At 56.9% G+C, this 26,682-nt stretch overlaps 1 protein-coding gene across 2 annotated transcripts in view; it reads right to left on the reverse strand.

Moving 5' to 3' along the window:
* Nucleotides 1-6,995: 6,995 nt before the first annotated feature.
* MACROD1 (mono-ADP ribosylhydrolase 1) overlaps nucleotides 6,996-26,682 on the reverse strand; it is a 215,355-nt gene continuing 195,668 nt past the window's right edge. The window contains exons 5-11 of one of the 2 annotated variants that reach the window (XM_075005194.1): nucleotides 19,342-19,458; nucleotides 11,111-11,232; nucleotides 10,846-10,876; nucleotides 10,682-10,755; nucleotides 10,164-10,285; nucleotides 7,740-7,758; nucleotides 6,996-7,220 (exon numbers count right to left, since the gene is read on the reverse strand). In XM_075005194.1, coding sequence (XP_074861295.1) covers nucleotides 7,743-7,758; nucleotides 10,164-10,285; nucleotides 10,682-10,755; nucleotides 10,846-10,876; nucleotides 11,111-11,232; nucleotides 19,342-19,458 — 482 coding nt within the window. In that variant the 3' untranslated portion in view covers nucleotides 6,996-7,220; nucleotides 7,740-7,742. The remainder of the gene's footprint in view (nucleotides 7,221-7,739; nucleotides 7,759-10,163; nucleotides 10,286-10,681; nucleotides 10,756-10,845; nucleotides 10,877-11,110; nucleotides 11,233-19,341; nucleotides 19,459-26,682) is intronic. The other variant, XM_075005195.1, reaches the window with a different exon arrangement.

A 26,682-nucleotide genomic window follows, 5' to 3' on the forward strand; every position in this document is an offset into this window, starting at 1 on the left:
GCTGCGAGGGAACGTGGTTTAACAGCCCTCGTTGGCTGCAGGGGGTCACGTGGGCTGTGAGCAGCACTTTTGTGTTTAATCCTGCTCCCGTCCCACCCCACTTCTACTTCTTGCACTTGCAGCCCCCTCCAACCTGCCACAGTTCCCCCAGATTGTTAAAACAATCCATTTATCGGCACAGAAATGGAGATCAGGTCATTGTTTTGTTATGCGTAGCTGACGAGGGTTTAGATTTCCTTGCTGTCACATCACGATGGGTCTTGGCCATGCATTTTTCTGTCAACTCCCACAGCACGCCTTTTGGGGGAGGAGGGGTAGGCTGCTGTCCTGGTCCATTCACAAGCTAGACTAGGTGATAACATCCAGGTCCTGGCAGGGGACATGTATGGCTGCTCAGCTCAGGTCCAGCCGTGGAGATCATAGGGGACTTCACTTTGAGTAAGGCGCACTTGAGTTCTCACACTGCTGGTACTAAAATATCCTTCATGCCTCTTAACAGTAGAAGATAAATTCCTAATGCCTTTAAAAAAAAGTGTTGCAGCTAGTAGGGGGTGGAATTCTTTATTACACCTTGTCCTAACAGAACAGAACAGAACAGAACAGCTACAGAACAATTAATTATTGGTAGTTTATACACAAGTGCTCCTAACTTGATCACATTTACAACATGCATGCGCACAGCAGGCCAGTTTCACAAAGCTGAGAATAATTTTAATTAAATCAGCTGGAAGGAAAGATTTCATCAGAAAGATATTAATTGGGAAAAAAACCTTATGAGATGCCCAGAGAGCCACAATACGCTACGTGTGGAAGACAGCTGGGTAGGCCCAGAGCATTTAGAGGAGGCAGTAATCAATAGATCATAACTGATGGAAGAAAGAGCAATATGATAGTAATGAAGGCAAGTGCAAAGTTAGGCAGTGTAGGAAGCTGATCAGGGAAGCCACAGGGAGAAAGCTACAGCTAACTGCTTGAAGGTGGTGTGTTAAAGCTCTCCCAGGAACAAAGAACCTTAAGGGTGTTGGTCCATTATTAGATGGACATGGCAGAATTTCCAATTGCGTATGAACAGTGGTGGTTCTGTTTGAGGGAGACGTGGGTGATTCGTCTCCTTAAGGTGAGAACACTTCCCTTGCACCTGAGATCTCTGGAGGTTGTTCAGACACTGCTGAAGTCAGACAGTTTTAAAAATCAGCAGATCCAGATCTCTTGGATGCAAGGGTTAGAACAGAGCTGGGTGAGGAGCTCTGGCAGTGTTAACTAAGCCTTGGAGCACGGGGGAAGTTTCAGGAGATTGGAAGAAAGCTAACGATGGGCCAGCTTTTAAAAAGGGTAGATGGGATGACAGGTGAATTATAGGCTTACCATTGATCCTGGACAAGGTAACAGAGCAGCTGAAAGGTGACTTGATTGATCAAGAGCTAAAGGAGGATAATGTAAATCAATATGGGTTCCTGGAAAATAGCTCCTGCCTCATTCCCTTTTCTCGAGAAGTTTGGTTGGTAAAGGGAACAGCATTGAGGTAGATGTCCTGGACGTATTTGCATCTATTCAAATGCAAACCATCTAGAGAGAGCATGGCACACATGCCGTAAATTAAAAACTAGCTCACCATGCAACACACTGACACGATCAGCAAATGAGTCTGTTTCCAGGGCAGGGTCTTGCAGGAATTGGTTCTTGGGCCTATGCTAACATTTTTATCCATGACATGGAAGAAAATCAGGAGTCAACCAAAGTCAGCTGTGACAAAGAAGGGGGAGTGGTAAAGAAGGGTCACACGTTCAGACCTAGTTGGATAATTTGATAACCTGCCCACAACCCAACTATGTAAACGAATACAACTAGAAGCGAAGAATATAGGCCACGCACACACAGCAGGGCACTCTCTCCTGGGAAGCAGTCACTGACAGGCTTGTGGGTCGCTGTCTGTAATCAACAGAACCCAAGCGCATTGTGGCCAAACGAGCTCATGTGATCCTGGGATGCTCAAAGTGGGGACTCCAGCGCAGGGCCATCCTTTACCTCTGCACTTGGCACAATGTCCTGGCATCCTGCCGTCTGCTCTACAGCCTACAATTGACGAAGGGTGTTTAGAAACTGGCTGGGTTCTGAGTAGAGTACCCAGAACAATGGCAGGATAGCAAAACAGGCCTGATGGTGAGAAGTATCAGAGAGGCAGTTGAGTTAGTCTTTTATCTTCAAAAACAACAAGAAGTCTTGTGGCACCTTATAGACTAACAGATATTTTGGAGCATAAGTTTTCATGGGCAAAGACCCGCTTCACCAGATGGATGAGTGGGGGGAGTTTCAGAGGAGGATTTAAAGAGTGAGTGTCAGTCAGTCAAGGGGAGGGACAGAGAGGCAAGGTCTATTCAGTCAGGGTGGATGTGGCCCATTATTGGCAGTTAATGTGGAGTTGTGCACATCAAGAGAGGAGAAATCAAGTCAGTTCAGTCAGGGGGGATGTGGCCCATTGTCGGTTGCTAATGTGATGTTGTGAACTTCAAGAGCAGAGAAACTGCTTTTGTAATGGGCCAGCCACTCCCAGTCTTTTGGTGAGAGACTCTAGCTGTTTAACTTTGCAAAGGAAAGGCTAAGGGGTGACTTGAACACAGGCGGTAAGTAGCTACAAGGGGAACAAATATTTAATGGGCACGACAGGCTAGGGCAGAAAGGTCCAACAATCCAAGGGCTGGTAAGTGAAGCTAGACGGACGGGCAGTAGTACACTTTGCCTTAGAGCGTGCACCTGAGTAGTTAACCAGGGGGACACTTTACTGAGATGAGGGTGACGTCTCCCTGGCTGACCACTCTCAAATCCCGGTTGGACAGATTTCTAAGGCGACATGCTCCGGAGTTACATTCAGGCAGTTCTCTGGTGCACCGTCATACTGGATGACAGGCAACAGGATTCTAAGGGTGCCTTTGTGCCATAGAATCTAGAACCTGTAAAATAGATGTCATAAAGGAGTTTTTAGAGTAAGGGCCAGGGAGAGCCAATGGGTGTGGAGGAGTGCGGGAGTCAGTTGGAGACATCCCCCCGGGGAGGCATTGTGAGGGGGGGGAAATTTGCTCTAGGAAAGAAGAGAGATGTTGATAAAATATAGGTAGGACTGAAAGCGAAATGGTCAAATAAAAGTTTCCTTGTACATCACGTGAAAGCTGATAGTAAATAGTGACCAATTTTGTAAGCAACAAGAAGTCCTGTGGCACCTTATAGACTAACATGTTTTGGAGCATGAGCTTTCGTGGGCAAAGACCCTGTTCATGAGATGCATGTCTTGTGAAGGTACAGACTACCTTGGCTACCCCTCTGATACTTGATTTTGTAAGTGCATCTATAAAGAGTCAGATGGCTGATATCCAGGATGGGAGAACTACAGCGCCTCATATGAAGTGAGGATCCAGCTGTAACAGACGTCACAGCAATGTGGAGAAAAGATAATTACTGGGACACTACTGCTAGAGTGGGAAAGTGACCCAGTAGGTTGTGCCAGTGAGGGAGTAGCATCGTGTTAATCAGCCTGACAAGGTGGTGGTCTTCAATCAAGCTGACCAGGGAATCGCTGTGTGTGGGATGTCCATGTTTGAAATACAAGAGTAAGAATCTAATCCTGTCCAGGAGGGCGAGGGGGTTGCATAATGCTTAGGCAAACGGGAGGCTTTACAAAATGGGACTTCAGCGGTCTTCCTACTGACTGCAAACACATCACCTTGGCATGGGAGACAGCAAGCCAATTTCTAGCTGCCATTTATGGCTGCTTCTTGCAACACCTTGTCTGGTGCCCCACAAGGGAAGAGGCAATTCTTGGTCCAATCCTGAATAGTGCATGGGCTCTGGTCCAAGAGATGACTACAGCTGACCTGCTTGGTACTCCTGAGCATGAGGTGATTGAATTAACATGGGAGTTGATTTTTTTGCTCTAAGAATCCCACCCCAGAAGCATCGAATGTCAGAAAAGGGGGCCCCTCACCAGTAAGCTAGTCAAATAGCAATTAAAAGGAACAGTCTCACAAACAGTGTCTGCAAACTGCATGGAATCTACTTAGAAACACCATCACAGAAGCTCAAACTGTAAGTGTCATCGTGGCCACCCAAAGCTGAACTCAGTAAGGTGTTAAAGCACAAGACTTTTCTGAGTTTAGGCGGCTAACATTCAGCTGTATTGCGTTCAATAAGGCAACAGATCAGCCAAGTGGACACGAGTAAAACCAGGTCCAGCAAGGCTGCTTGATGCAGCTAACTCTAGTTAATTTTATACCCTTACACAAACAAGCCCAGTGTCAGAGGCAATTAGTTAGAGAATCGTAAGTTGTTTCCAACGAGAAACCGTTATCAGCACGGATAAAACAGGTACAAGGGAGCTGGATCCCCAACTCCAAACAGTTCATTAACGCATTCCATAGAGCTCATCCTCCCCACCAGTCCCAAACAGGTCAAGGGAAGGACAGGCTCCCGGGTGCGTGCAGAAGTAAGGGGTGTGAAATGGGTTCTATACAAGATGGGCTTCCACCAAGGGATTCAAAAACGCCACCCTAGCGAAACAGCAGCGTAGGAGGCAGTTAGAGGAAAGAAGCTGCCTTTGAAAACTGGAAGTCAAAGCCAAGTGAGGAAAATAGAAAGGAACAAACTCTGGCAGGTCAAGAGTAAAAGTGTAATTCGGCAGGAGAGCGGCTAGGAAACGACCCAGCCAACAAATGCTAAAAAAGTTTTAAGCACCTCAGAAGCCGGAAGCCCGCCAACCCGCGAGGGCCTTGGAGGATCACGTTGCTAAAGGAGCCCGTGATGAAAATGAAGCTGTTGCGGAGAAGCTTAATGATGTCTTTGCTGCAGAGGATCTGAAGGACATTCCTACACCTGAGGCGTTCTGTTTCAGTAGCAAATAGGCAGACCTGCCCCACGTGGAGGTTTTTGATAGCTGCAAAGGAATGAACGTTGGAAAACAGCACCCCCAAGGAGACGTACAAAACGATGGCGTTGAAATTAGGTGTTACCACCCCAGAGATCTTGGTGATGTTTTTAAGAACAAGTCACAGCTGGTCAATGTGCAACAGTGGTAAAGAATGCTAATAATGTTAGGAACTGTTCCAAAAGAGACTGACGGTAAAAGTGTCATAGGCCGCCTACATAAATCCACACCTTGGACACTGCTAGCAGGTCTGGTCGCTCCAGCTCAAAAAGATATTAGAATTGGAACCAGTACGGAGAAAAGCAACAAAAGTTATCTGGGGCTGGAACGACTTCCATGGGAGGAGAAATCAAAAGACTGATGGTTCAGCTTAAAAAAATGACACCAAGGTGGATAGGCTGGAGGTCTGTAAACATCACAAGTGGTGCAGAGAAAGGGAAGAGGGGAACGCACTGGCTCAACCCTGGGCCAGCCAATTCCTCCCTTGGTAGACACTTCACTGGGCAGAAAAGGCTTTTACAGCTGGTCTCTGCCCCCGCCCCCACCTTCCCCTAGCCACTGGATCCCCCATTTCCAGAGTGTGCCGCTAGCTGGCTCCCTGCTGCAGGGAGCCCCACATCCAGACACCACTCCATCCCTACAGGTTTACTCTCACTCCTCGCTCAACCCACTGGTCCAACACAAGCTCCCCCCAATTTCACTGGTGTTCCTCACTCATTTCCAGTAGACCCTGCTTGGCCTCTACAGCACTGTCATGCCGCTCACGCCGAACCCACAGCTGCGCCCCTTCCTCCCTACTGTTCTCTCCTGACCCACAGCGCCCCCTCCCCTAGCTCAGCCCAGTCCAGGCATCTGTGATTGCTAACCGGGCTAATCTGTATGCTACCCAACAGCCTGCGCTGCTGCCTTTGTCTCCTGCTCCAGCCAGGTGTGACAGAGCAATGGGGCTGCAACCCCCCCCCCCCGCCCCAGGGAGCATGAAGGAAATTAATTAAAACAGCTGCACCACCAGCCTTGTGCCAGAGACAGTCATTTACCCCCCCCCCCACTGCCCTGAGAGCATGTCAGCACATCGGCTGCCGCCACCCCCGTCCACCCAGCGGGGGCACAGCTACACCTGGGGCAGCATTTAAGGGGAGCTGTGGGCTTTTACCAGGCCATGCAAGCCCCAGTGTAACACCCCCGCCCCCCTGCCCCGCTGGTGTCCAGCCAGGAATCCTGGTTTCCAGCCCACCATCCCCAGCTGCTAGATCCAGAACCCAGGCGTCCCGGTTGCTAACCAGGCTCCAGCCCCCTCTGAATTCCAGCCAACTGCCCCAGCAGTGAGACAGGCCCGCCGGGGTGGGGGTGGGGGTAAATACACCCACTGAGGAGGGACCAGCCAGCCCCTTCCTGGGCCGCTGGCGTCTTGGGGCCAGCTGGGCCCAGACCTGGTTCTAGCTGGCGACAAAGGGCTGGTGATTGGACCAGCAGGACGGACTCCTGTGGTCTGGGAACCCGGCATTACCAGCTAGCCACTTGCCAGCCCTTCCTAGCAGCCCAGCTCCCCGCGTCCCCCCGACCCCCGTCACGTCCTGCAGCCACAGCCTGTCAGCCTGCCTGGAGAAGCCTTTCAAAGACACCTGCTTCCCCCCCGCCCCCAATCTTCCACACCTGTGTGGCTGCATCTCACCTACCCGGGGTTGCGGGGGGGCTGGAAGTGGGGCCCAAGGACCCTGCCCCTCTAAACACCAAATGGTGCTGGTGCGAGGGCATTTAGTGCACACACCCCCCCCACACAAAACGAGGTGTTTTTGGGCTTGGGGGGGGGGAAGGCGTGTGCCCCTGAACTGTCCAACCCCTTCCCCCATGTTGTGGCTGACTCTGCTGCCCCCTGCTGGAGAGAACGAGCCTAGCTCTGCCCCTACGCCCCCTGCTGGACAGCATCAGAACCACCCATCCTGCTCCCCACTCCCTGGATGCACCCAGCCAGGGGCCATGGAACAGCCCCCCCCCCCGCCCCCACTACCCCACAAGGAAGCAGCAGCCATAGGGCAATTCAAATCTAAGGACTTTATTAGCTGGCAGGAGGTGAAGGGCAGTTCACATGGGCAGCCGGGGGCGGGGGGGGGCGTGGGGATTAAGGTACTTGTGTGTGTGTGTGTGCGCGCGCGCGCAGGGGAGGGTGTCTTTTGGCCCCCCATAGCCAATAATGTGGGGGTTGGGGGCAAATCAGCAGCGACGGGGGGGGGGGGCAGGCAGCATCTCTGGCCTCCTCCTTGCCTGGCAGGGCCACCTCAGGGCTGGGCTGCCAGCCCCTTGGCATCGTCTGTGGGGAAGAAAGATGCAGGGTCAGAGCAGTGCAGCCAGGGGTGTCGGGGCAACAGGCCAGGCGCAGGCATGCCGGAGGGCTAGCGCATGGGGGGGGCAGTACTTAAACCCCACCCCCACTGGCCATAGGACCAGTGCCTCAATTCCTCCAACCTGCAGCCCCCCCCCCCACTAGTCTGGCCCTGAGCGTCCTGTCCCAGCTCTGCTGGTGTCCCTCAGTCCCAACCCCAGCTTTGCTGCTGGCCCGCCCCTTATCACAGCTCTTCCTGTGCACCTTCCCCCCCCGCCCCCGTTATACTATCTCTGCCAGTACCCCCTCCCCCAATCCTGACCCATGCCGCCCCACCTTTTCCAGCTTGGTTAATGCCCCCGCCCCAGTCTCAAGGCATGGCCTCCCTACTAGCCCAGCTGTTGTGCTGGGGTTAGTGAGTGGGAGGGTCTGGGCTTAGAAGCGGCCCCTCTGCATCACGCAGGGCCTGCCCCCCCCCCACTGCACACGGTGCTGAGCTGTGCTTACCCATCAGGTCAGGATCACGCTAGAAAGGAGAAAAGGGAGAGGGTGAATCCAGGGCATTCCCCCCCCGCCTCCCAAATACATTCACTGCCCAGTGGGGTTGGGGGGAGAAAGGAGATCCTGGTCCCTGGGCAATGTGTGGGAGATGGGGCTGCACCCCAGGTATGGGCAGAGCATCAGGCAGAAGGGGGCGGGGCTGAGGGCAGCCAGTCCTCCATGCTGCCCCGATTGGGCTACAATGCCCCTCCTCAGCCCATACTGCTGCCTGGCACATTCTGATGGTGACTTAAGTGGCCAGGGGCTCCAGCTGCAACCTCTGCGGTGAGAGTGACCAGGAGCCCTGGGCCCCTTGCAATCACCAGGCCCCAGGGACAACTGACCTCTTTGTCCCATTTCCCGCCCCCCCCATTGGTGGTCTGCGCCCAGGATCCATCACTGTCTGTGAAGGGCAGGGGGCTGTTCCCATGGGAAGGGAAGGGCTCTGAGGCGGGGGTGGGGGGGGGGGCCTAGGGAAGAGCTTTGGGCTTGGGAGGGTGTTGGGGGGACTGAGGGGGCAGGCTCAGGAAAGGGGTTTGGGGCCCTGGGCAGCCAGGCGCAGGGTCCCTTGTGGGGGGGGGGGGCAGTGGTAAGCATGCAGGGCATAAACAGGAAGGGCCCCTGGTAACATGGAGATATAGAGCTGGAAGGGACCTTGAGCAGGCATCAGGTCACGTCTCCTGCCCTCATGGCAGGCCCTATCACCAGCCAGGAGAGACCTTTTTTTTTTTTTTTTTTCCCCCCCCCATCTCACCTGCCCCAGACCCTTGACAGCCCCTCCCCCCCCCTGCCCCAAAGGACTGAGCTCACAACCCTGGGGGTTACAAAGTCAATGCACTGAGGGAACAGTAACTGATTATAAGCTGGGACGCAATGGGCAGGAATCATTGATCACTTTTCACACCAGAGAGAGGAAATAGCAGGTTCCTGCCAGAGTCTGTGCGGGGACCAGGTTGGTCAGCACATTCCTGAATGATTAGGAGAAAGGGGTGACCAGTGAGGTGGCAAAAGCTGCAGGTGTCACAAAACGCCTCCAGACAGTTATGTCTCAAGCAGATGGTGAAGAGGTACAAAGGGAGCTGTCTCCCCTGCCCCCGCCAAAAGCCAGGCGCCTGGGTCACTCCGCCACAGGTGAAGGTCAGTGTTGACAAATGCAAAACAAGGCACATTGGAAACCATAATCCCCACACCCTGACGGGATCTAAAGAAACTGTCTGCACTCATTGTGGCTCGTTCCCTGGGTTCAGCTGCAGCAGCAGTCAAAGCGTGAACAGCATGCTGGGACTCGACAGGGAAGGGACAGAAGATAAGACAGAGAATATCACACAGAAGCGTAAGTGCTGTGTGCAGATCCAGCTGCCCCTGCTCCAAAAAGATACACGGGAATTGGAGAAAGCACAGAGAAGGGCAACAAAAATGATTGGGGGGGGCGGGGGGCGGGAACGGCTTCTGTATGAGACTAACAAGTCTGGGAATGTGCAGCTTGGAGAAGAGCTGAGCAAGGATGGGAAAGGACCAAGGTCTATAAAATCATGATGGAGGTAGAGAAACTGCATAAGGCAGGGTTATTTATCCCTCCCATTACACAACCACCAGGGCCCCTGGCGGAACAAACAGGCAGCTGGTTTAGAAGAAACCTTAGGAAGGGTTGCTTCACACCACACACAGTTGGCCTGAGGCAGGCGTTGCCAGGGGATGTTATGAAAGCCAAAAATCTCCCCGGGTTCCAAAAGAATGAGGTAAATCCACGTAGGACAGGCCCACCACTGGCTATTAGCCAAGCTGGTCCGTAACACGACCCCAGGCTCCGCCAGTCTTAAACCTTGCACTGTCAGAAGCTGGGCCTGGCCGACGGGAGGGAATCACTTGATCAATTACCTTGTTCTGTTCAGTCCCTCTGGACACCTGGCATTGGACACTGTCCCAGACAGGATCTGGTGCTAGATGGACCATTGCTCACTTAGCATGGCTGCCTTATGGGCTTAAGCTGGCTGAGAGGGGCCTGCAGGCTAAGGGGAGCCAAAGGAGAGCCCCAAAGGACTGGTGAGAAGACTGGGGGCAAGTGGGGGCAACTCTGGGGCAGAGGAGCTGCACCAATGGGGAGTAGAGAAGTGGGAGACTGGAGAGAGGCCTAGGGGTCAGAATCAGAGGGGTGAACCAATGGTGAAGTTGATGGGTTGGAGGCCAGGGGCTGGTAGGACTAAAGCAGGGAGGGTCTATGGGGAACATACAATGAGGATGTAGACAGGCGAGAGTTTTGGAGCGGGGATGGGGAAGCAGATGGACGGAAGTCTGCAGGCCTATACTAATGGGGAAGTGGGGGGGGTGGGGACCTGGGGGGGGGACCATACCAATGGGGAAGTAGAGGGGTGGGGATCTGGGGGTCCGTACCAATGGGGAAGGAGAGGGGTGGAGGTCTGGAGGGCCCTACCAAAGGGGAAGTAGAAGGGCAGCTTCTCCTTGTAAATCTCCTCATCCTTCTCCTGGAAGACACAGATCACCAGCCGGTCCACCTGCGGGTGTGAGCAGGGATGGGGGTCAGTGTGGGGGATGGACCCTGGCGTCTGGGGGCACGCGGGGGGAGCTCAAGGGTTGCAGAGTTGAGAACTGCAGGTCTGGGCACTTGGCTTAAAGAGCCAACTCTCCCTGTCATCACCCGCCCCCCCCCCCCCCCCCCCGCAGGTCACAATGGTGTGAGCACGGCCATGGCCATGCTCACAAACACCCACATGCACACTCACACACCCCGGTGTGACTGCTCCCACCCGTGCACAATGCGTCCGTGCCTTCACACCCACGTGGGCATAGAGCTGTTCCCCCCCCCGCGCCCCCCCCCCCCGTGCTCCCACCGGCAGCGAGGTGCTCGTGAACCTGCCCCACGCAGCAGGGGTGTCCAGGCATCCCCTCACCTTCTCCTTGTTCACCTCCAGCCACTCCCGCAGCGTCCTCAGGACAACCTCAGCCGCAGCATCGCTGGGGTAGCCTGGGGCAGAGCAGCAGGGATCAGAGCCAGGGCCTGGAGCCAGCCGGGCAGGCAGAGGGGCTCAGGGCCCAGCCCAGCCCCCATACTCACCGAACACACCCGTGGAGAGACAGGGAAAGGCCTGGGAAGAGAAATGGGGTGAGAGCGACGGCTGCCCCCACCCCCAGACCCTGTCCCCCATAGCAGCCCCCCCCCCCCACTGCCCGACCCACACAGCCCCCTCCCAACCTGCATCACCGCTCCCTGCCCCCTCTTCCCTTTTTGCAAACACCGCCTGTCCCTGCAGCAGCGCGACCCCCCCCCCACCGCCCCAGCAAACCCCGGCCCCGCTGAGCCCCCCCCCCCGGGGTCTCACCACTGTGCGGAGTTTGTTCTCCACGGCCAGTTTCAGGCTGTTCTTGTAGCAGTTCTCCAGCTCCTTCTCCTGGGCGGCGCTGGGCTCCCCCCGGGCAATGGGGCCCACGGTGTGAATGACGTCTGCGGGGGGGGGGGCCGGGATGAGAGCTGGCAAGGCCCCCTCGCCCTGCTCTGCGGCACAGCGCCCCCTAGAGCTGGACTGGGGGGGTGGACCAAGAGCGCCCCCTGTTGAGCCCTCTCCCTGCAGTACAGCACCGCCGAGGGCCCCACCGCTTGGGAGGGGAGAGGCCCCTGCTGAGCCCCGCAGCGCCTGGACGTTTTCCAGTCAGCCGCTGCCCTGGTGGCGGCTTTTGGGACTGAGCCCGATGCCCTGGAGCCAAGGGGCAGGGAGACCAGTGTGGAGACAGTGAAATCTGGGCCAGGCAAGGGATGGTTGTAAGGGGCTTTTCCAGGCTCCTCCCTGCATCCCGCCCCAGATGCCCCTCTATCCCTCCATCCCCATACAACCCCATCCTTCCCTCCTGCCATCCCTCTCTCCCCTCCTGCTTTCCCTACACCCCCCCGCCATTGATCCCTCCCTTCCTCCATCTCCGGCACCCTATCAATCCCTTCCTTCTTCTACATCCCCAACACCCCTATCTACCCTTTCCACCCCTCACGCCTCTCTGTCTGACCCGCTCTCTCTCTCTCCCCTATATGTCCCAGGTGTCTGGTTTTGGGGTGACCCCTCAGTCCCGGCCCCTTCTCCACCCGCCCTCAGCGAGCACCCAGTGTCACAGAGCTCCCTGGTCTCACACACAGCTGCCCAGTACCCCACCAGGGCAGACGTGAGCGCTGGGAGGAATGCTTCCTGCTGCTGGAAAGGCAGGTTTGGGAAGAGGGAATGGCCCCCCGAGCTCGTGGGGCTCTTGCCAGGCCCCGATGAAGCTGCGAGACCTGGGACTGCACTGCCTGGGGCCTTGGCAGCAGATGGCCCTTTCCAAGCAGTCGCACATGCAGGGCCAGATTCAGAAAGGTGCTGCTGCGTGGGATCCCCTGAGCCTGGGGTGCTGGGCTGCAGCCCCTACAGCCCCTGTGTGACGTGTTCCTGGCTGCCCCAGCCAACCTCCTGCCCTGAGCCTCCTCCCACACGCCAAATCCCTTGGCCCAGCCTGGAGCCTCCTGCACCCCAAATGCCTCATCTCCAGCCGCACCCCAGAGCCTGCATCTCCAGTCAGAGCCCTCACCCCCCAACACTCACTCACCCTCCAGCCCCCTCCCACACACTGGTTCCTTAAATTTTGACACCCCCCCCCCCCCAAGCCACGAAATCTCATGGCCCCCCAGAAGAGTTAATCAGGCCTGCGGATATGCTGCCACATGACGCCCCCGCTCAGCACTGCCAAGCGCCAGAGGGGAGAGGAACAAACCAGTTCCCCATTGGCTGAAATTTCCGCCAGTTTCAACTTCAGTTCAACCCAAAGCGCACATGAAGACTTTCTGGAACCGTCAGCAAAGCCTCTGCCGAGCTGCACCCCCCCCCCCCCAAACCGCCGCTGCCCTGTTCCCCCCAAGGGCAGGGCCCCACAGCTGCCGGCAGCCCTGCTGCACCCGCAGCCGTCCGGCCAGCCCATGCTGCCTGGCTTGGGGCAGGGGCGGTGGTCATTAATGACTCCCTTCAGGGGAACCTCCCAGGCCCGTCACATGCCTGTCACCTACTTCCACGGAGGACAAGGGTGGTGGGGCGCTGTTTGGGGCCGAGGGCAGGATCGGGACATTCACACACACTGCACTGCACACTGGGCATCAAGGCGCCGTCTCCCCACAGCCCAGCTGCTTCCGTCACTGATCACCCAGAGAGCCCTTCCCTGCAGCTAGCCCAGCCCTGGGCTCCCCCAGCTCTGTCACTGCCCCTCAGTCCCCACTCGCTAGGCCAGCCCTGAACGCTGACGACCAACCAACTGAACTGAACTACAACGCTGACAACAGGGCCCTGGCAGCGCAGTGCGTAAGTGCTGGGGGGGGGCTGGTTTGTTGCTGGGGTGCAGGAGGTGCTGGGGACTGGACCCCCCCCCCATTCTGTTTTATATTCATGACACATATGTTGCGACTACCGAGCCGGAACTCAGCAAAGGTCAGAGCTGTCCGTTCTCCCGCCGCGCTGCGCCCACCTGGCCCCCCGGATTCTTCAGCTCCGGGCTGGGTCCGGAAAGGGTTTGACAAGATTCCCCCTCCCCCACACTGCCAGACCCAGGCCAGAGCAATGACCCCCACCCGTTTCCCCCGCCGCTGCCTGCCCCAGGCTGGCTCTGCTCTCCTGGGTGTGGCAAGGGATGCAGGGCCCTGCCGAACATTTGCCCAGTCTGGGCAGAAGCCAGGAGTCCTGAATCCCAAACCCCCCCCCCCCAACTCTAACCATGAGACCCCCAATTCCCTCCTGCAGCCAGGCACAGAAGCCAGGAGTCCTGGCTCCCAGCCTCCCTCCCTGACAGGCCGCAGCACTTGTGAGCACTGGCGGTGACTCATATCTCATAGTGAGGGGCTGGCTCTGGTCTCAGCCCAGGCTGCCCAGTGGCTGGTCTCCTGCTGTGGCTCTGGGGCAGCAGACGAGGGGCCCAGTCCTGCTGCTTCGTAAACGCCAGTTGTTCCAATGCAAGTGCAGCCCCGTTGTGTGGGTGCTGCCCAGACCGTGACCGAGATCAGACCCCCTGTTGTGGCAGGTGCTGCCCAGACCCTGACCGAGCTCAGGGCCCCGTTATGCCGGGCACTGCCCAGACCCTGACAGTCCAGGGCCCCCTGGCAGCAGGGTTTATTGGGAGCTCTGCGGCTCAGCTGTTTTGCTATTGCAGGGTCTTTTGGGAACATGCTGCTGCGTCGGCTGTCCGAACCCCCCTGAAGTACGGCTCCTGCCCAGCCCAGCGCACTCAGGTAGGGAGTGAGGGTCACTCTGGGGTGAGGCATGGTGGCTGTTTGGCTGGGGATCCAGTCACCTGCAGCACAGCGCCCCCTAGTGTTGTGAGGCTGCAGCCAGCTCTGCAGCAAAGCCCCGGTCCCTGTCCTGGGCCCCACTGCCCCGTGGGCACAAAGCAAGGGCTCCTGGCTGTAGGCAGAGCCGGGCTGTGTGGGACATTCCATCCCATCCCATTCCAGGGAGAGGCTCGCCAGGCGGGCATTGCTAAGGGCTGTGAGGAGGGGGAGGTGCAGGGGCCAAAGGCCAGGGAACCAACCCCCTCACCAGGACAGGCAATATACTGCCAGGAGCTCTAACCACTACCCCACTCTTCTCTCACTGCTCAGGAGGGAAGAGAGCCAGGGCAGCCTGGAGGACCCTGTGACGCTGCATGTGAGGCAATGCCAGGAGGGCACAGAGCAGCAGTGGGGGTGGGGATGGCAGAGCCCTCTCCTTCCCCCCTGGCTGGGGGGAGGTCACACCCACCTTGAGTGATTTTCTGGCCCCATCAGGTTATTTGTGCATCTTATGGGACTTTGCTCTGGCTGTACCCACCCCTCACTGAAGGGAAACATATCACATAGAGCTGGAAGGGACCTTGGGAGTTCATTGAGTCCAGTCCCCTGCCCTCTTAGCCAGGCCTGTCACCATCCCTCACAGCATTATTTATTTTGGTTTAAAGCTTAAGCCCATACAAGACTTGAACTCACCACCCTGGATTTACAGGGCCCATATGCTAACCACTAAGGCATGCCTGCCAGGCCCAGGTCTAACCATGCCCTGCAGTACTCTGTGTGACAGCATGGGGTAGCTTCTGTGTCCTATCCCAAGTGGCAGGCTCTCTCCAGGAGCTGGTTTGAACAGAGAAAGAGAGAGAGAGATAGTGTGTGTGTGTGTGTGTGCGCGCGTGCGCGTGTGAGTGTGAGTGTGAGAGAGAGAGCAAGCAATCTTTGTGGTTGAGATCAGAGAGTGTGTGTGTGTGTGTCTGAGAGAGAGAGAGAGAGAACAGCAGGTGTGGTCAGTGTAAAATCTGTGTTTTAGGTTGGTGTGTGAGAGAAAGCAGTGTGCAAGTATGTGATCAGTATGGGCATGAAATCAGCATGTGATCAGTGTAGCTGTGTGCGAGTGATAGTGTGCATTTGTGCATGAGACCACTGCACATGGTGACCAGTGAGCTCGGGATGCATGATCAATGTGTGAGATCCTTGTTTTCTATGATAAAAAAGCCAAATATTTCTAATAAAAAAACACAGAAACCGGTGTTTTTCCACCATTAATTGAGACACAGAAGCTTCAGCTCCCCAGGTCACAGTACAGACAGGTATCAGTTAAACACAATGCTTGCTGGATACGCAGAAGAGCCCCACAGAGCTGAGCAGCCATTACTGGGGTCTGTGGATTTAACTGAACTGGTGGCAGAGGTGGCAGTGGTGGAAGCTGATGGGCAGTTGGAGCTGAGGCTGATGGGCACTCAACTCCAAGCAGCTGGGCTGAGGCTGATGTATGGTCAGGCCAGGATTGCCCCAGCTGGCTTGTGGTTCAGTTAATACAGAGAGCTGGACAAATGGGGTTCGACTGTACAGGGTTATATTTTTACACAAAAATAAAAACTAAAGATTCTCTGTAAAACTGAAAATTCTGAAATTCCCCCCAACAAACAGGTTTCTAGGATACCTGGTAATCAGAAAATAAAATCAGTGAGTGATCAGTATGTGTGAGAGCAGTGCATTTGTACAGATTAGATCAGTGTGTGAGTGTGAGATCAGTGTGTAAGATCACTGTGAGATCAGCATGCAAGATCACCAGGAGACCTGTGCGCATGTTAGATCAGCATTTAAGATCACTGTGAGATCAGTGTGCAAGATCGCCATGAGATCAGTGTGTATTTGATCAGCGTGTAAGATCACAGTGAGATCCGTGGGTGTGAGATCAGTGTGCAAGATCACCAGGAAACCTCTGTGTGTGTGAGAGAGAGAGAGCAGCATGCAAGATCACCGAGACCTCTGTGTGTGTGTGTGTGTGTGTGTGTGTGTGTTAGATCAGCACGTAAGATCACCGTAAGATCAGTGGGTGTGAGATCAGCATGCAAGAGCACCATGAAACCAGTGTGTGTGCGTGCATGAGAGAGATCAGCATGTAAGATCACAATGAGACCAGTGTATGTGTGTGAGATCAGCATGTAAGGTCACCGTGAGACCAGTGTGTGTGAGATCAGCATCTGAGTGTGAGCTCACAGCCCTACCACTCCCCTGTCCCTACCCTTTCCACAGCTGCCTGCCCCGCACCATGCTTCTCCCTGACAGCCTGGTCGATAGCACTTTGCATTTGTTGTCCATGTCTATAATATCAGCCTGATAAATGGAGTGCTGTCCGCCGCCCCCGCCCGTGTTATTGATAACCGAATGACCAGCAGCCAGGGGCCTGCATGACTGAGCTCCCCAGTGCTGCACATGGGCCGGGGGCTGTAAGGAGCTGCAGGGCACAGGTGGGGGCAGAGCAGGAGGTGCAGTCACTGTCAGTGCTGGCTTCTCTGCACCGGCAAGGTGCTAGGGGCATCTGTGCTGCAGGGAGCAGCCAGGGGGCATCTTCTCTCACTACCTGCCCCGAATAACCTTCCTGCTTCCAGTGCGCACAGGTGTGGGAGGGCGGGATGGGAAGAGGGGTGTGTGAGATCATACATGTAACATCCCGGTCAGGGTCTGTGCAGCGCCCAGTACAATGGGGGCCTGATCCCGGTCAGGGTCTGTGCAGCGCCCAGTACAATGGGGGCCTGATCCCGGTCAGGGTCTGTGCAGCGCCCAGTACAATGGGGGCCTGATCCCGGTCAGGGTCTGTGCAGCACCCAGTACAATGGGGGCCTGATCCCGGTCAGGGTCTGTGCAGCGCCCAGTACAATGGGGGCCTGATCCTGGTCACCAGTCCTTGTCCAGAAGACCTTGAAAGTGGCACTCAAAAGGGCTGGGACTGGCTGGGGAGGCAGAGCTGCACACTGGGACAGGGATTTGCCCAAGGTAAATGGCCACCGAACCCAGGCGTCCTGCCTCCCGGCCATGTGCCCCGCACTCTGGGCTGGGCTAGTGGGGTGGCTGCTCTCCCTGCTGCCCCCCGTTGCAATGGCCCTGCTGGGGAGCCCCGAGCGCCCGACGCTGCGCACGGCTGTCTCTCCAGGCACCAGTCGTGCCTCGTGCTGTGTTGCAGCTGATGAGATGTGGGGAGAGGAGCTGAGAACAACTCCCCTCCCCTGCCCCATTCCCAGGGCAGATCTTGTTCCCTGCCCTGCCATCCAGCAGGGTGGGGGGGGCCGCTCTGTGCCTCTGCTCTGGGGAGGACGTGCAGCTGTGGGGTGGGGGGTCACCAGCTAATGGGGGGGTCCTCTCTGTACAAAGGAGCTCTGATTGCAGTGAAGGGCAGCCCCCAGGGACACAGGATTGGGGGGCCAGCCCTGCTTTTTACACACAGGCACGCGCACACACATGCACACATAGACACACGCACACACACAGTCATGCACGCACACGCACACACAGTCACACAGGTGTGCACGCACACGCACAGTCACACAGGCATGCACGCACACGCACACACAGTCACACAGGTGTGCACGCACACGCACAGTCACACAGGCATGCACGCACACGCACACACACAGTCACACAGGCGTGCACACACACGCACACAGTCACACAGGCATGCGCGCACGCACACACACAGTCACACACGCATGCAGGCACACACGGTCACACAGGCATGCATGCACATGCACACACAGTCACACAGGTGTGCACGCACATGCACACACAGTCACACAGGCATGCATGCACACACACACACACAGTCACACAGGCGTGCACACACACGCACGCTTTGCACTTGCTGCTTTACGTGCACACAATAAGCTGTGGAACTACTTGCCACAAGATGTCACTGGAAGGCAGCAAATTCACAAGACCCACCAGGAAGGGCTTTAGAACAAGGAGCCAGGACTCCTGGGCTCAGGCCCAGCTCTGGGAAGGGAGTGGAGTCCAGTGGTTAGAGCAGGGGGCTGGGCGCTAGACTCCAGTGGTCACAGCAGCCCCCAGCTCCTAACCCAAGGGCCTGGGCAGGCATATGACTGGGCCCTGCCTTCCCCTGACGAGCAGAGCAGTTGGCTGGCTCACTGCAGTGCATCCCCGCGGGGCTGGGCCCCAAACACAGGAAAAGGATCGTGCTGCTTCTCACCGCCCCCCCCAGCAACTCCACCACCTGACCCCCCCGCCCGAGTCCCCAGTCCGACAGACCCACATGCAACCCCCCAGCCAACCTCACTCTGCTTCTCACACACACAAGACCCCCACTATTCACCCACAGCTGGATTTCCCAGCACGCCACCCCCATTCTGAGCTGGCATTCTGCCTGCCCCCTGCAGCCGGGGGCCCCGCTGGCCCAGCCCCCGCCCCACCGCCCGAGGGATGGCAGCCGGCAGCCCGGGCTTTGTTTGTGCCACAGCCCTCTGGGGCACCACGAGGCAATTCCCTGGAGGCAGCTTGTTTTCCACGTGCATTCCTGTTGGCATGCAGGTGATGAAACCCGGGCCAGGCGGGCGGGCATGCACGCCGGAGCCTGCGGACAGCGTGTGCGGGCACCTCTGGGATGGTGCGCCATGCCGGGGTGGCCATGCAGACAGAGGCGAGCGTCTATTTAGTCCGTGTCCCACCGCAGGGGTGGCAGCGTGCACGCACCCGCGTGTGCCCGTGTTTGCAGGGGTGGAGGTTGTACAAGCAGCCGGCTGACTCGTGGGACTCAAGTCTCCTGGCAGACACACTGCACAGCTCTGGGCATCGGTGCCCTGTTCCTGCTGCCATGTTTGCGCTCGGCAAAGTGCCATCAGGAGCCTCTCATCAGCTCAGCCCATGATCGCATGGAAGCAGGCCCCAATCCCCCTGTGTTAGGTACCTCCACCAGTGTGTCAGAGCACTGGAAGCCCATCTCTCCTCCACACCCCCACAGGAATTTGTGAGGCCAGGAAGTGCTGTCATCCTTCTCCCCTGGAGGGGAAACTGAGGCACAGACCGGCAAAGTGATTGGTCCAGGATCACCCAGGAAACCTGGAGGTAAGCAGGGACTCACACCTGGCTCTGCTAAGCCCCTGACTAGGCTTCAAACCATGGACCAGGCCTTCACTTCTAGGGACCACCTCTTCTGATTGTCTGGGGCGCTGAGCCCTGGACAGTGTATGCACAAAGCAGCAGGGCAGCCATGGCACCACCCACCCACAGTGCCACAGCCTGGCCTGCACAAGGCTGCAGCCTGGGGACACTCACATTTAGCAGGAAGCCGGTATCCACAGCTGAGCTTGGCTTCTCCTGTCTCACACCCACTCAGGGATCGGCATTCCTCCTTGAGCAGCTCCCCGGCAGCCCGGTGAATGCACCCGTCCACTGCAAGGCAAAGAGAGGCAACAGGTTATCCTGACATCAAGCCATACGGACATGGCCCGGACCACCTGTAATGCCACAGGTGGGCACAGCAGAGTGTAGTACCGCCTACTACCACTGGGGACTTCCTGAGCTGCTGCTGGCTTCCAGGTTGCAATACTGCCTGCTGCCTCTGGGGGGTGACCAACATAAATGGGTAACTATCCTACTACCGCCACCAATATATTGTTCTTAGCCTAAGAGATTTCAGGGCAGAAGGTCCCAGGTTATGATCCATGGAAGGTGAGCAGGTCCTTACAGATATTGCAGGTGAATTGAGAGGCTGCCCACTGAGATCGAGGCCTTGGTGGTGGTGCTGCACAGACACAGGGGGAGATGGTCTCTGCCCTTGAGCCCTCACAGTGTAAGTGGATAAAGGGTGGGAAAAGGAAATGCGCTGAGGAGAAGGGCATTGCCCTGGTATTGGTGTCATTGGTGGGAATGTAACCCGGGAGCTCTGGCTCCCAGCCCTTCCGCTCTAACCACTAGATCTCACTCCCCTCCAAGTAGAACCCAGGAGCATCCCTTTGTTGTACTGCCACAAAGAAGCCAGATACTAAATTCTTTGCTTAATAGGGATCATCCATGAACCCTCTACTAGAGGGTGAGGCCCCAGGCACCCCACCCCCCCCCGAGACAGCACTGGCTGGTTGAATGAACACAAGTATCCACCTCCACCATGACAGCTGGGGAGAGACCCTAACCCATCTGGCAGTCCCCTTCCAGGCCTCCTCCAGTCCTATCACGGGTCTCAGTCCATGAGAGCTAATGAACCCTGTCTCGGTCCCATTCCCTGCCCGCAGACTTCCCCCAGCTGGATGGATCATCAAAATACGCAGAAGCCGATTATAATTATTTTTTCAAAACAATCCCCCTTTCCAGCTTCACTGAGCAAGAGGGATTTACACACTGAGCTGGGGATTTGAGGCAATGGAGGTGCCAGCCACATGTCAGTCATTGCAGCTGTTCTAACCCACTAGCCCCCACGCTCCTCCCAGAGCCAGGAGTAGAGCCCCAGGCAGATGCAAAATGTGTATCTGCAACTACATCACAAAAATGATCCGCAGATAGCTACACCTGCAGAGGCCGACACCCGCAGGTACAAAGCGGATATCCGCTCCCACACCCGCAGAGGCCAACACCCGCAGGTACAAAGCGGATATCTGCTCCCACACCTGCAGAGGCCGACACCCGCAGGTACAAAGCGGATATCTGCTCCCACACCCGCAGAGGCCGACACCCGCAGGTGCCCAGCAGATAGCCACATTTGCAGGGTTCTAGATACACAATTTGTATCTGGATCTGTAGCCACACACAAGCCACAGCCACCCATGGATCTGCCGGGCTCTACCCTAGCGTTCTGGATCACAGCCCACCTCCTCTATCCCACCAACCACCACCTCATAGAAAGGCTCCCCCAGGAGTCTTGACTGTGCCCCCGCCCTGGCCTAGCCATTCAAGGTTCTCCCTCCGTGGGGTGGGGCAGGGCTGCCCAGGTGGGCTAGGGGGCTGTCCCCATGGTTAGCTCATGACCGTTCAATCCTGTGGCCCATAAAGCAATATTTCACCTTCCCTGCTCCCAGCCCCCTGGGGGGAGTGACACTGGGGTGGAGGACGAGGGGGATGAGTGCTGGCTGGCAGCCCGGGCAGCACCATGGCACAGATGGGTGCGGGACTGGGTGTGCTGGCACCGCCTGGATGTGTGCTTCCGGGTGGTGTCTAGTGGTCAGAGCACAGTGGGGGCATGGGGGTGCTGCTGGGGATAGCAGCGGGATGGAAGAAGCTGGGAGAAGGGGGATAGAGTCTGGTGCCAGCAGGGACTGGCTAATGGTGCAGCAAGAGAGAGCAGGGGCCGGGGACAGGTGACGCTGGCAGGGGGACACAGTGGAGGATGGACAGCAGCCATGGGCTCCCAGCGGGGCTTGGTGCCAGTAGGGGCAGCGAGGGATGAGGGCTGGGTGGCGGTTGGGCAGGGGACACTGGGGGGACGGGCAGGAGGGCTGGCTGCTGGCTGGATTGGGGCGCTGGGGGGTACAGGGTGGAAGAGCAGCAGGTGATGGAAGTGGGGGGATGCCAGCAGGGTCGGGGGGCCCTTGGGGGTGGCAGGGGATGGAGGATGATGCTTTGGAGCCCAACTGTGCCCACGCTCCCCGCAGCAGGCTGCCAGGCTCAGCACGGAGGGGCTATTTTCGGAAGCTCCTGGCCCCGGGGGAGGTGCCTGTCATTTCCACTCTGCACCACGGCGCTGAGTGCCCTGCTCCCTGCCTGAGTGTAATTGTTGCTGGAGTCAGAAATCCCTGGAGCAGCAGGCAGGGGAAAGCGGCCCAGCCCCCAGCTCTGCCAGGGTCTCCTGGAGCGACCCCCTTCCGCCCCTCTCTCGCTGGGAAACAGCTGGCTGGCTCACCAAGCTTAGTGCACCCCTGGCCCTGGGCCCACCCTAGGGCTGGCTTAGAGCCAGCGCCCCTAGAGGAGAGAGAGACGTTCTCCCTCAGCCTGCCCTGGGGACAAGCCCCGCTCCCTGCCCCACACTGGCCTGGGAGAAGACAGGAGGCGTCGGTGTGTGGGGGAGAGCTGTGTGGGCCATGCAAACCCCTTTCACGCCCTTCTGGGGTGCTCAGCCCTGCAAAGGCCATTCCTCCTGAGAGCCTCTGGCAGGAGGTGAGTGCAGGTGGCAGGATGCCCAGGGAACCCCAGAGCCTGGAGCAACCAGGGGTCAGAGCAATTGCAGGCACATTACAGGGCGTGTGTGTGTGTGTGTGTGTGTGTGCATGAGAGAGAGAGAGAGAGCTGGGGGGGGCACAGCATGCCTTGCAAAGCAGGGGTACAATCCTGCAGAAATATACTGCACCTGCCACTGAGATGCAGCCACCTCCAGGGCCGGTTGCACAGAGGACCTTGGGGGACAGTTACCCAGGCATGTCTCCAAGGCAGGTCTGGGGTCTAACACAGAGGCTGAATGACCACCATCAAGGCTCCCTTAAGGAGAGCCCAGGTGACCATGCTGCAAACAGCCCAGTGGTGGGACACCACCTCGGAGATTTGACTCCCAGCCCACCCTGCTCTAACCCACTGGCCCCTCTCCCTGCCCTGAGCTGGCACTGCAGCACCTGAGCCTGACTCCCAATCCCACAGCTCTAACCGCTGGACCCCACTGCCCTCCTGCCAGGCGTGCTCTTTGGGATCCCTTTGCCCTGGCTCCTTGGCGTGCCTGCCCCGCCCCCCCCGCCCCCCCCCGCAGAGCTGGCTGGAATGGGTCCCCCAGGGCAATGGGGAATGACAGCTGCCAGGAGCAGAGTGTGTGTGCAGGAGATCAGGAAATAAGCCTGCGCACGCAGCTCTCGGTTGGAGGGGTGGCTGACGCCTCGGGTGAGCAGCCGGAGAGATGCAGCCAGACACACAGCTCGAGCCCCCGGGGGCTGCCCCTTGGCAATGGTTTGCAAAGCCACAGGGGGTCGGGAGCAGCACCACACCCCCTTCCCTGCCTTGTGTGGGCCACATCCCAGCCCTGCCAATACTGTGGAGATGGGATGCTCAGCAGGGAGCCCTGGGGATGATTAAGATTCAGAGACTGGGGCTCAGGAGGGGGTGTTCTCCCTCCCTACCCAGCAGGAGCACAGACCCCAGTGCTTCACGGAGCAGAGAGGGGCTCAGTAGGGGCCACCATACCACGCTGACCAGTACTGAGGCCAGTGTGATAATCATTAGACCCCACAACCATCCCAGAAGTGGGACTAACACCTCCAGCTGGTACTGTTCTCATCCACCGCGCCTCACTGCCCTCCTGCAGCTGGAAAGGGAACCCAAGACACCTGGCATCCAGCCCCTCTGCTCTAACCACTGGGCATCACTGCCCTCCTGCGGCTTGGGAGGGAACCCAGGAGACCTGGCATCCAGCCCCCCTGCTCTAACCACTGCCCCCCCTCTTTTCCAGATGGCCAGTGCTGGGATGAACTGACTGGGCTTGGGCATTGTCGACAGTGTACTATGATCAGATCACAGTTTGCCCTAAAATTGTCCAGAATCCCCCTGGGAATGGCTCTTCCTCCAGCCCGGCACCCGCTAGAGCAGCCGTCCACCTACAGCTCAGCCAGGAGCATCTGATTAGGCCGCCTGCTCGGTATAATGAAGCCCCTAATCCCATCTGAAGGGCAGTGCAATGGGATAGCGTGGTAATCCACTTCTCCCCTTAGCCCTTACATAAGGGACTGGACGCCGGAGCCATCTGTCAGTGAGGGATTAATCCCACTGCAATCTCATCACAGACAATTAGGGCTCCTGTGCTCCGTGAAGCAGGGGTCTGGGCTGCCCAGAGCCAGGCATGTAACTGGGTGCTAGGCTGTGCCAGGGAGGGACAGACCCTTATGGGCCCATGCCCAGTGCCTCGCAACCACAGGCCCTGCAGCCGACCCTGCCTCTGGCTCCCCGCACCCCTCTGCTCTCCCTGAATGAAACCAGGAGTCCTGAGGCCCACATCTGCCCTAACCATTAGCTCTCACTCCCCTCCCAGGACTCTATTCCCCAGCCCCAATGTATTTCTTAGCTGCCAGGAGCCCAGGTCTTCATGGCACACGGTGATCTGCAGCACAGTGTCCCTGCTTGCTGGAGGGGGCGATAGCCTGGACTGTGAGGGGCGACTGCCCCCAGATGAGCCCTGACCCACTCCCTGCAACCCCTCAATTTGCACTGCTTAGCATGGAAAGGCCTGGGCCAGACCCTGCCCTCCACTGGGCCAGAATGGCGAAATATTTTAGGGACTGATCTCCAGCTGATGCAAATGGCCCAGTCTATCGATGTCAGTGGAGCCAGTTTACACCCGTTGGGGAGCTGGCCCCATGGTTGCCAATAGAACTTGGGCCAGTTTACACCTTCGGGAGTCTGGCACACTGGAATTGTCTCTGCTCACCCTGCCAGCCCAGGCTGCCTGGGCAGGTCCCCTTCCTGCCATAGCACCTCTCCTGGGGGGGCGGTTCCCGTCTCCGGTCCTTTGCCTAGGAGATGCCATTTCCAAAGGGGAAGCCAGGCCAGGGCGGAGCTGTGTGCAGAGAGGGGGCAGGCGGGAGGCAGCCAGAGATGGGCTACAAAGGGCAGTGAGCACGAAAGACTTGGGATGCAAAGTGGAATCAGCGCTGGCTCAGCAATTTGGGACTGAGGGTCCCGGGAGAGCATTCGGATCTGGGGAGGGGATCAGGGGCTTCCAGTGCTCCCTGTCGCCATGTCAGTTTCCCAGTTTTCAGGCGCTGGGGCAGGGCCTAAACATGAGGCTTGTAAGCTTGGGTTTGCTGGCTCTTGTGGCCTGATCGTCAACTGCTCTGTGCGGTGGGGCTCAGCAGGGGGCGCTGTGCTCTGGGAGCTCACTGAGGGAGTACTGTACAGTGCTGGGTGGCAGGGTGCTGTAGCATGTGGGGCTCAGCAGGGGGCGCTGTGCTCCGAGCTCACTGAGGGCGTACTGTACAGTGCTGGGTGGCAGGGTGCTGTAGCAGGTGGGGCTCAGCAGGGGGCGCTGTGCCCCGAGCTCACTGAGGGCGTACTGTACAGTGCTGGGTGGCAGGGTGCTGTAGCAGGTGGGGCTCAGCAGGGGGCGCTGTGCTCTAGCTCACTGAGGGAGTACATTGCTAGGTGGCAGGATGCTGTAGAGTGTGGGGCTCAGCAGGGGGCGCTCTGCCCTCTGGCCCAAGTCCGGTGACCATGTGTGGCAGTATTCCACGCTCCCTGCTATGGGGCAGGGATGGATCCCAGGAGTTCTGGCTCCCAGCTTCACTTCTCTAAAAGCTTGAAGTAGAGCCTTGGAGAAATCTTGATTCTCAGCCTCCTCTGCTCTAGCCCACAAGCCCCACCCAAGCCTGCTGCAGGGCTAGGAATAAGGTGTAATACTTGTAGGCAAAGTTCAATGCGTGTCAGTAACAATCAAAGAAAACATTCTCTTTTCCTCCACCATTTCCAGGGTGGTTGAGTTGCATTTTTTTTTTTTTTTGGTCTCCAATTAAAGCCCTTGTCAGAACTTGGAACTCTGGGAAGTTCCAACGTTTTTCCTGGGTCAGAACACGAACGTGGAAATGTAACATGCGGTGATGCTCTGGACAAACATTCTTCCTATATGGTCAAATGTTTCCTGTTCATAAAGGAGATTTTATCATGTCATGATCTGCAAAACGCTCATGGGAAAACAAAGCACTGATTTTTTCCACTGACAAATGTGAAGCAATTAATACTTTGGTATTTTCAGAATGAAAGTATGTACCACGAGAACCATTTCAATCAGATCTAGAGTTTATCATTTCCTTTTACTCCCCATTCTATCCAGCTGTTGTTCCTTGTCTCATGCTTAGATTGGAAAATAACTGGGCCAGGATCCCTCTGCTCTGTGTTTGTACAGTACCTAATGCAATGAGGCCTGGTGCACGCATGGCAGGGGCTTCTGGGTGTGACAGTGACACACACACTGATGTGATAAATAGAGACAGGCATAAGATGAAACTGCAGATCTTCAACAAAAACGTGAAGGGTGTGGTCTGGTACACATGCAAGACCTGGTGTACTAAAAAGTCTTCAGATCGCAAGCTACAGACTTTCATAAACAGATGCCCGAGGTATATCCTTCACATCCAATGGCAAGACTTGATCACAAACGAGGAGCTTTGGAAGAGAGCAGGACAAGAACCACTTGACACTCAAATCAAGAGAAGAATGTGGGGATGGCCACCATGGTCAGAAAACCATCACCCAGAACAGTCTGTCCAAATCTCACATGGAACCCACAAGGAAATTACAAAAGAGGATGACCTTGCCCAATGGGAAGAGGATCTAGCGAATTTGAAGGCCAACAACTGGGGTACTCTTGGGGTCAGCTAGAAGATGTCTCCCATGGCAGGGTGAAATGGAGGAGACCTGCAGATGACCTGTGCTCCATGTGGAGTGCAAGGGTTTAAGTCAAGTAAGCCATAAGATTCAAGGTTTCAGAAATTTATTTTTGATTTTTTCAACCAATTCCTGAAAATTTTCTGTGTAGAACATGGCTGAGAATCAGAGGGAAAGGTTGTTTCACCTGGGTAACACCCCAGCTCGCTTCCAATCTCGCTTTACCTCCCAGTTCTCTCTGGAGCTAGACTGGAGATGGGTGGGCCCACCATGTGGACCCTGGGAGATACCCCATTGGGTGCCATATTGAGCCCAGTGGCTCCCGCACCCTGG

The sequence above is a fragment of the Carettochelys insculpta genome, chromosome 11, assembly GCF_033958435.1.
Source record: "Carettochelys insculpta isolate YL-2023 chromosome 11, ASM3395843v1, whole genome shotgun sequence".
NCBI classification, from domain to species: Eukaryota; Metazoa; Chordata; order Testudines; family Carettochelyidae; genus Carettochelys; species Carettochelys insculpta.